Source organism: Dermacentor variabilis, chromosome 1 (assembly GCF_050947875.1).
Source record: "Dermacentor variabilis isolate Ectoservices chromosome 1, ASM5094787v1, whole genome shotgun sequence".
NCBI classification, from domain to species: domain Eukaryota; kingdom Metazoa; phylum Arthropoda; class Arachnida; order Ixodida; family Ixodidae; genus Dermacentor; species Dermacentor variabilis.
The window spans coordinates 155,619,880-155,630,407 of NC_134568.1; the positions used below are offsets into that span (position 1 = coordinate 155,619,880).

Sequence of the window (10,528 nt, forward strand, 5' to 3'; positions counted from 1 at the left end):
ATAATTTAAAAATGTCATTAAAGCTCCTAAATAAAGTAGAAATCCAAGACGCGCGGACGGCGCACGCGACATTTTTAGAAGAAAAAATGTAGCATTCCTCCGATTCTGGCAATCAGAAAAAAAAGCGAAACCAGCGAAGTTCACCTTCACAGCATAAGAATTCATTTACATGTAATCTACACGGACACGGACAGCACTTTAACACTGTCTATGAACCACAACATGTCGTACTCCGTACAATCCATTGCGCGTTTGATATTTCGCCTAAGTTTGCACGTTAGGCTTGTTGGTGCGTCATATTAAATGCCATTCGCATAGCGCATCTAAGATGGAACGAAAGGACACAGATAGACACACACAAAGCTGACTTACAACAATGAAATTGTTAAAATATAAATTATGGTGTTTATCGTGCCAAAACCACGGTATGATTATGAGGCACGCCGTAGTGGGGCAGTCCGGAATAATTTATACCACCTGGGGTTCTTTAACGTGCACCTTAATACACGGATGTTTTCGCATTTCGCCCCCATCGAAACGCAGCAGCTGTGGCTGGGATTTGATCTCGTTTTAATGGTTGTTTCAAATAATTGTTGAAAGTTAGCGTTGCGTGTGTGTGATTCTCTGTCCTTTGGTCCCATCTTACATGTGACTGGCATTTAATATGAAATTTCGGATTTATCGAACGACACTACAACAATACACGATAATGGTGGTTCACGCCTAGACTAACCACAGTGCTATTTCATCCTGCAACGCATGCAATTCTCAGGAACACCGAAAACACCTGATGTGGCTTTGTTTCCTCTAGCTTAGCATGTAAAATAACTTATCTGCTAAATGATATTTTGTAACAGACTGTAAGCGGTGCCTCCATTGTCGGCTTGCTACGCGAGAACTTCTTTTGTTACGATTTTGTGATGACAATGGCGATGATGCTGCCTCCAGAGCAACGTTCTTATACTAGTTAGTTATACTAGCTATATACGATGGTAGGCTGACGGTATAGGCTGTTGCTAACGTTGCAAACGCGGTTTCGTATCTGACTGCACCCGCGCAGGCAATTTACCAATTTTCTCTGAAAAGGAAATGAGGGTGTTGGAAACGGGCAAAAACGGGTAATAAGTCATTGTGAGCTGTTGTTTCAACTTGAAAATCTTCCGACGGTATGGCGAAAATAGCCGTTTTTGGGCCTGCTGTTTAGAAGTATTATGGCGGAATTGGGATTACGGCGGGAAGTAACGTGTCTTCGATGCATTCACTGTCCCCTAGCGCCGCCAAGACAGAGGTTTCAGTTGTTGGGTTCACGATAGGGGTCACCATTTGGGTCAGGCGTGTTCATGCCAACCAGTCAAGTTCAAGATAGTCCGTGGGGGCCAATTCCGGCATCGAAATAACGAAAGTTTGTCCCATATAAATGCATGGGCGCCGCCCCAACCTTCGATCGAGTTCTAATGAACCGAAATATCGAATTAGCCGGAGTCAAATCAATGAATGTTTTGCACTATACAGTAACTAATGGTGATACTATAGTAGCGCTTCCTCTCGCTGAGTCGCGACGCTATAGCGCTACCATTGCCGGCCAGACAGGCACCGTAGCGGGTGCACAGTGACGCGCCAGCTCAGGTCGGTGTGGCAACACCCCCACCATTTTATGCAATTCCAGGGAGCAACCGCTTGATTTTACTTTTATTTTCTTGTATTTTTGACTTCGCGTGCCTTTCTTGTGCAACGCGCGTCCCGATAAATGGGAATATCCCGATGTCTTGATTGAAGATGTTGGAGTCGACACGCAACATTCCGAATAGAAAGGACCCAGGTAGCGGGGTTCAAAATGCTTTATTTAGTTAGGGGTCTGACCTACACTCCGAGATTGATTTCGAGATGATGCCAATGTGGTTCTTTTTTTTATTCATGCCCTAACTTTTTTTCATTTGCACGGCGAGAGTACTGATAAGTGGCTTTTAAGATACTTTCTCGCGCAAAGTGAGCGAAAATTGCACATTTGACCACGGAAACGTTGATTCGCAAGCTTTTCCTGTGAAAAAAAAATCCTTTCTGATTTGGGCTTTTAAATGTTGCTGCGCCCCTCCTCGGTTCGTTGAACAATGTGATGTCAAGGTGGAGTAAAGAGTAGTCGGAGATTTGCTAAAAATTGGGGTGGGGAGGAAGGGGGGGATAGACAATAAGCATTGTGAATTCGGCCAAGGATATGCACAGTCTTCGACATGGTATTTTCTTGAGTTACATCCATTCAGGCCTGAATAACGTGTACGTGAATATATTACGGCTAAACGCTCTGCCTTACATTAATGACGACGAAAATTATTTTATGAAAGGTTTCGCTCGAATACCTATTAGGTGCTTGAAGGAACTCTAAACGAAAAAATTAAGTCGAAGTCGAGTTAGACCATCAGAGTATTCTTCTAGAAGTCAATCATCGTTTTCTCTGTGTCAATATGCAAATTTCTTGCGTAGGAAATTGCCGTCGAAGGTCCCGCTGCTGCTCCTCAATTTGAACCGCCCGGGCCAGAGCGGAGGACTTGACATCGTCTCCACGTGACCGCCCTCCATGCCTTTGCTATGTCTTTTGTAGACTAACTGCTTGGCGGGTGCCGGTGTGCAGCTTGCGCGACTCGCTCTGCGGGTCTGCTTGGGTTCAGGTTACCGGTTACGGTCACTTGAGCCTCGACGGCCGGAGCCGGCAGGGTGGGCGATTGCCACCGCCTCGCCCGTCCCACCACTTCCTACCCACCACTCGTCGCGGCGGCTCTCTGTGCATCAGAGGTGCCGGCGTCACACATAAGAGGTAACATAGTCGACAACAGATGGCGTCGCTTCGATTTTCTAGTGAAGTCGTTTTTTTTCTTTTAAAAAAGCTCTGTTTTTGTTACAAATGAAGAATTCCTTCTTGCAGGAGCCTAATCTTTCAATCTAGGTCCACTTAATATTTGCCTTCAGTGCCCCTTTAAAGGGCATTTTCCTTCCGGCATACGAATCCAGTTCTAGGCACAAAGCTGTTTTTCTTTAAGCCTGTGCTGCACAAGTGGATGCACTTTTGTGATGTTTTTCTTGAGTTTGCGCAGTAGCCAATATTCGTCGAAACGATGCGCACCACATGCGATAGTTTAGCACTTAAGTGTTTTATTCTGCCAGCCTGTGTTGAACCCGAGGTATACGAGGTATAGTGGCTACATTTTCTTCAATCCATGAAGATACAAGTTTGCAGCATGTAGTTAAATGCTTCAACACTTGCTATCTATGCGTAAAAAAGAAAAAAGAAAATTGCTATTGAAAGAAAAAAAAGCACATTTTTTTCTGTTCACTTTAAAATATAAAGCCGCTAAACCCTGCTGTTAATATTAATTGGGATGACGAAAGATCAAATATCTGTTCAGCTTATTGGTACTTACCGCACTGTTCTGCGTGATGGTCATCTGTAAAATAAACAAATAAAAATAAATATGAGGGCTCGCACCTTAGTTAATCGCGTACCAAAATATTTACGTATTTCTCTTCCCTTTCGTCTTCCTGTCTGCATAACCAGCTCATACAAATGCCTCATACCGAAACATTAATTTTTTTTCCGGTAAAGATCTCTCCCAAGGCTCTTTAGCGTACACAGGTCTAGTCAATCATCCCCTTAATTATCGCTATCCCAATAGCCTTTAAATACACGTTACCCCCTCCATCACATCTTAGGCATACTCGCTCGTGTATCTGTGTAATCTTGATATGATTCACCGTCCCTTCGTTTACTTGACAGACTCTTTGTAAGAGCAATGTAGCATATAAGAGTTTATAGAAATAAACAATAAAAAGTTAGAGGACGCTATCTGCCAGGCATACAAAACAATGCATGGAGAGTACAAAATTAGCAAGCGTATTTGGAGTTTTTCCGTATGTGTTAAGCAGCTAGGTCTAAGCCTCCATATACACTGTCGTCTGACAATGCGCTACTGATCCGCTCCTGCAAAGGCACCGTCAACACATGCATCACAGATGATATGCACAAGAAAGTGACACCTCACAGGGAGCCATTCACAGTTCATTGAATGGCTCCCTGAGAAGTTCATGGCATTGTGGGCCCCGCTATAATAAAGAAGACGCAGCTTCGCCAGAAAAGCGAAGCATCGATTGCGATAGCAAATTAGCAGACAGCCATACGAAGTAAGGATAGTACTTTTATCGGCCGAATCAACTTGTAAACATTCGGTTGCTAACTAAATTAATAAGCATGGTGTTAGTGCGCACTGCGAACATGAACACATCAGACTCAATGACTGCGGACAGTCGCTGTCAAAATGCTGGCGAGAGGAAACGCGGCAGCAGCAGCGAGCGAAGTGACATTCGTGCTGTCTATCGCTTCAACGCAAAGCAAGCACCGAGGACGCACAACACGCACAAAGATACGAGCTGGCGACGTACGTAGACTTTGCCCCCAACTAGAGATGGTCGTTTATTCTTTTTATTCGATTAATGATTAATCACTCATCATTTTCGCCTTTAATCGCTTTCGATGCAGGGATTTTTATCAATTAAATGATTAGTCGAAATTTTTACCGTGTACCCTAAAAAGGTTAAAACACAGTTGTCTATTTTCGTAGGACAGCGTTTTAATGTTTGAGAGGTGGAACAAAGTAAATACAAATGTATAAAGTGTATAAAGTTTTATAAAAATAATGTTTAATTTCTTAAAGACTAAACACAGTTGGCGCTTGTACCCTTTGAAAAGATGAACAATATATGTTATAAAATGGCACTTAGAGCAGAATCAAGCAAGCTACATGACACTATAGTGAATCCTCGTACAGTGCAGGTAAACAAGAAGTAAGAAAAATGACAAAAGTGCAAGATGAAATCCTACTAAAATATGAAAGAAAATGCAATATGCACCTTTGAAAAGAAAATTACTGGTTTAGGATTTTAAGCCACGTGCTCTTTTCTACAGAGCGAGGGAATGTCAATTGGCTGGGTTGTTTGGGTGAAACCGATGCCAACCAGCATGCGAGAATAGACTCTCGGATGCTATTGGTTTGCTGCAATCGACATGAACTCCATCGCTATGTCAAATACATGCTCAAAGCCGGCGCGAATGCTGTGACACGACGATCAACGACTGGGCTGCTGTAGTGTGACTTGAATTGCGAGGACATTTCAAGCCTCCGCCTTCGGGCCGCATGGAGGCGTGGGAGGTGTAGGGGGAATAGAAGGGAAGCGCAAAGCTCGGCATCACTCAGGACTCGCAAAAACAGTCGGCAGACGCTCTATCACAGCCGCACAGTCACTGCTCATGTTCCTCCGTCATTCCAGTACGATTTCAAAATTTTCGCGCCACTCCAGTCAAACTCAAGAAAATGATTAATCGAACATGTCTAATCCATTAAGTCGATTAAAGGAGTACTGACACAAAAAAAATCCACGTGGTTTTTTTTCTGCTTTAATAAGTAGTTAGTGACCCAATAATCACGACACGAAACCTCATTTACTTCAGAGCGCGACAGGTAATTATTTGCAGTCTTTTTTGTAGCGACCAGTCGAAGTTTCGGTTCCAGAGAGCAACGAGACGGGACAAACGGGAGTGTGAACAAAGTGGTCACGTGTTCGCAAAAAGCCAAAGTGGTCACGTGTTCGCCGCCAGCGTGCGCGACCAACTTGCTGAATATTGTCGTGCGACTGCCGCATCGCTCGGATGACCGCAGCCAATGACAGCGCCGGTAGCGTGAACGTCATGGCCACGTGGTAGACCCGGCGGGGCGGGGCCGGCGAGCGGCCGCCTCGCCGCTCCAATCATGTCTGTTTTTTTTTCTCTCCCTGGTCGAAGCGCGGGCCTCTTTCGCCGCTGACGGCGGCACATAAATGGGCTACAATTTCTTTCTGACACGAAATAACTTCTAGAATAAAGTGACCTCGAAAGAGTGCGAGTTATAAAACGTTGTGCGAAATAGTAAATCGTTGGTGTGATTTCTACTCGGACGAAGCGCAGACGCGCCAGCAATCGTCTGTGTACGAGGCGGCTCGCCTGATCGACTGGCCTGTTTACTCATCGCTACTAACAGCACCGGGAAAACTAACCGTATTTTCACTTAAGAGAAACATAAATGTTCAGGCATTGATTGTGCTGACGAATTTAGGCGCTTTATTACGAGCTGCGGACGCATCGCAAGGACCCTCGGCCCCGGATAGACGGCCGGCGAGCTAGGCCTACATCGTCTCCCAGCGATCGCAAGCTCGCTTGGCATGCTCGTTCGGTTCTGTCGGCGCCAATGAAATCAAATGTGCTGCAATTTAAGCGTGACATAACTGTGTACACGTTGTGCCGACTAACATATGCGCTTCGTTATACGAGCTGCAAGCGATCGTGTCACAAGCGCCACCGGTGTCGGATTCGACGGCCCAGCTATAGCTATGCCTGCCGGCTCTTGGCCATCGGCGGCTGTCAACGGATCCGATACTGCTAACGCGGCCTTGCGGAAACACGTCTACAGTGCTCGCATAGACGTGTTTATATTGCCATCGTTTGTTTCACACAAGATAGCTGTGCAAATACGTTTGCTTTCACTTTCTGTTCGAAGTTACGCAGCATTCCGAACTTCCACGCAGGGGCGCCGGTTCTTGGCCGTCGCTCGCTCATTCGTACCATGTGTCCCGAATCGCCGCATGCGGCAAGTCGCACACGACGCGCCGTACTACAGATCGCACGGAAAATCGCGCCATGTGTCTCGCGCTTTAGACGTGGCCAATCACTTAGCGACTCAGATATTGCGGTCGGCGATGGCGAGGACGAACCTCAACAAAACCCTCGCATCGGCCACAATCAATGGTAAGACGCAACAAATCGGCGTTGAACGCTGTGGCAGCGCAGCCAAGCTGATAGTGTGGGAAATATCCGGATGGACACGACAAAAACTGCAGTTGCAGCGACACGGAGAGCGTCCCACTACAAGTACAACAGCTAGAACAAGCAACAACAGAGGAGAAGAGCACATGTAAGCCGCATGGCAGCCAACGAAAATTCGTGACGCAGCAGCATGACGTAGCGTTTTCTTGGCTATTTACAATCCCGGTTGATGTCAATGTCGCGAGGTGCTCTGTTCTGCGGTTGGCTGCGCGCACGTACTTCAAAATTGATTTTAAATATGTGCTAAGCGATATTCGCCGCTGATATTTTATAGACGATGTGTGTGTGACCAACTAAATCGATCTCACAAGTTATCTCGACTTGAAATTTTTGTGTCAGTGCTCCTTTAAATGAAAGGTGGACATCGACGAAGTTGAATCGTCTTGCGGGATACTTGTAATAGATTAATCGTTCAGCGATGTTACCGCGACCCTACCCCCAACGTAGATCGCTCTCAAGATACGGCCGCGCGACCGCGCACAGCCGCCACATGCGCAGCTGCAGCCGCAGGAGAGCGCCCCTTCCCCCTCCTTCCCCTCGGTCCGGCGCCTGGCAACGGTGGGTGCCTCGCGCGCGAGAGAAGGCTGCGCGCTTCCTTTTCGCATTCGATGCCTTTCGCGCGCGGGCGAGGTCGAGCCGCGATCGTCGGCTCCTCTCGCACGCTTTCACTCGCACATACAGCGTAGGGCGCGCGGAGACGGCGTCATTTCCCTTGGACATTATACGGAACCTCACGCCGACGGCAGAAATGCGTTTGGAGTGTCCATACAATTGTTCCCGTAATAGAAGAGGAAATTCTTTCAAAAGCTCGATATTTGAGAGGGAATTATTTCGAGTACTAAAGCTCAGCAGATTCTGTTGAAAGGTGTGAGGATAGGCCCACGGTGCATTCTGCGCGGGACTGCTTGCGAGCTGTTAGCTTGCAGCAAGTTCCGCCTCATTGGCCGCAGTCTGTTGCTCCCTTGTCTCGTGTGCGCTTCTATGTACGGTGATGCCCGCAATGTCTCCTTAAAGGACCTCTAACCAGGCCCCATTGCAAATTTTGGTTGCACACAGGAAGCTGTAAAACCATTTCTGTAGGGGATGTTTTACCGAAATAATTTTTCATATTGGTTAATTATAGGTGGTGATAGAAGAAGTTAACTCTCATTTCGCCATGCCGCTTGGAGGTGCGCTCCCCTGCCAACAGAGACACTCTGTACCCCTGTCTTCCCAAGCGGCGTTCCTTTTCTGCATTTTCCCATGCCGGAGTCGAGGGCCGCCCCGTGGCGTCGAGAGCCCCGCTTTTACTTCTCTCCCCCTTTTTTTTTTTTTTTTTTTTTGCTGGGCGGTTCATTTAGAACGGCGGCGTTGCGCCTTCCGCATGGGATGGTTAGTCACGTTGAGTACGTGACGTAAATAGCAATGCGATGAGGCATTTGTGCGTGTGACCGTGACACTCTGGCTGGGAGCCAAGCTTCCTCAAATTAAAGGGGGGACGCGCGCCGTTTGGTTTGAAATTTGAGCTGTTTTCGGGCGGTGGGCAGCAACATAATACTTTGCAGTCATGATCGTCAGCGCGCGAAGTATGCGCTACAGTTGTTTGTTTAAAATGGACAAGCTCATTTCCACGTATTCAGTGACTCCAGTTGGTCGGACGTTTGGTCTCGAACCCTGTTCCCTCACCACAGCAGCCCGATGCTCTAACCATTCGACCATCGACTACATATTGACCCAGGTTGTCGGGAAAATGGCGAGATACAATATACAAACGTACATAGCTAAATAGCTGTAGATAGGTAAATCGATAGATAGATAGCCCACGGAACGTCCGTGAAGTACTCATGCTAACGCATGAATATGTCTCTTGCCAATATCAGCAAGTAACAAACGTGTTTATAACTAGTATCGGATATAACAGAGGTATCTTAGTGTCAGCCGCGACTTCGTTGTAACGAGGTTACACAGTATTTTGTTGCAAAGGTAGTTGTTCTAGGAGTACCATCGTGGTGATCGCACATCAGGGATTAAACTAGAAGAAAGGAGGTTAACCGAGGGGCCCGATTTTTATTAGTCATATCATAAGACGCCAACAAACACTGTCACCGATGACAACATAGGGGAAATTACTTGTGCTTAATAAATGAAATAAAGAAACGATAAATTAATGGAAATGAAAGTGGATGAAAAAACAACTTGCCGCAGGTGGGGAACGAAATCACGTGGATAGGGAAACGGCGCCGCGGTAGCTCAATTGGTATAGCATCGCACGCGAAATGCGAAGTTTGTGAAATCGTTCCCCACCTGCGGCAAGTTGTTTGTTCATCCACTTTTATTTCCATTAATTTATCGTTTGTTTATTTCATTTATTAAGCACAAGTAATTTCCCCTATGCTGTCCTCGGTGTCAGTGTTTGTTGGCTTCTTATGATATCATCAGAGGTTAGCAACACCAGCATGTAGTCGGGGTGCCCCACCTTCGGTCTCCTGGATGTGCAATTCCACGCGGTAGAGGTGCCGCCGAGCGAGGCCACTCTCCTCCTCTTCCTCCCACGAGGCCTCGAGCAGCACGCTGGTCTCGGAGGCGTTGAATTCGCGCAGCCGCTGCGCATTGGTCACGTACAGGATGCCGGTGTGCGGAGTAACCGCGAGCCACGCGTGCGCAGCTGCGGCCACCGCGTCACCATCGTCCAACATGAGCCGAAAGCGGTGGTTGGACGCCGGCGCTGTCATCGACGAAAGGACCTAGGAGTCATCAAAAAAGAAGAGGCTTACTGACAGCCACAGCCATACGCGGAAAGTTTTCATTTTTGCTGCGGGGGGGGGGGGGGGGCACCAGCTTTCCAAATCCAATATATATATATATATATATATATATATATATATATATATATATATAGGCCAGTGAGAATAAGTAAGGAAGAGAGAGAGAATAAAGGAGGGAGACATTAGTCGGAGAAGTGCAGAGGGGCGGAGCGTAGCGGTAGGTTCCCGTTGCAGCGAGTACGTCCTTCGGCTTGCCGTTTTAGGGAGCCGAGTTAGGGAGCCTCCGTGTGGTGCAGTTTTCGAATGTTCAGCGCTCAACTGACACCACTACGGCTCGTGAAGATTCCTAGAAGGGGCAATAGGTCACTCAGAATAGAGTTTTAGCTTGTGTGGTATTCGGGTAAACGCAGGCGGACTAGGCGCTGGGGCGGAGGGGCCGAGGCGTAAACGTGAGCGGTCTGCATGGTTCAGCCACCTGGTGGCGCAGTGCTCAAATAGACAAAAACTGCTAATATTGCAGTAACCAAGTGTATTTAACTTCGCTGCTAGCGTAAATATTCGGCAGTCTCAATTTTCGAGTACAGAACATGTACCCGCGCTCCCCACTACCACTGCATATCCCGGAGGCACGTCAGCCGTCCCGGACTTTCATTCATTCCTTCAGCGTACGTTCCAAATTTATGGATGAAAAAAGATTCCCTCTGCTCGCGTGAACGGGTGTGTTGGAAAGGAGACTGCAAGAGCACAACGCCCACGCGTTCAAAGGAGTGATCTGGCAGTCGAACGTGCCTGGAGAAGGGTAAATTCGGCTGACTTTTCACATGCCCACGGTGGTTGGGTGGCACATGCCCCAGCCGGGTGGCGCGGGGTCACCCCTGCGTCT

The 10,528-nt window shown here is 47.3% G+C and overlaps 1 protein-coding gene across 1 annotated transcript in view; it reads right to left on the reverse strand.

Annotated features, from left to right (window-relative positions):
* The window catches only part of LOC142587196 (proto-oncogene tyrosine-protein kinase receptor Ret-like), a 352,467-nt gene that overhangs the window by 60,796 nt on the left and 281,143 nt on the right, over positions 1 to 10,528 (reverse strand). Inside the window, exons 8-9 of the mRNA XM_075698074.1 lie at positions 9,357 to 9,624; positions 3,414 to 3,437 (exon numbers count right to left, since the gene is read on the reverse strand). Coding sequence (XP_075554189.1) covers positions 3,414 to 3,437; positions 9,357 to 9,624 — 292 coding nt within the window. The remainder of the gene's footprint in view (positions 1 to 3,413; positions 3,438 to 9,356; positions 9,625 to 10,528) is intronic.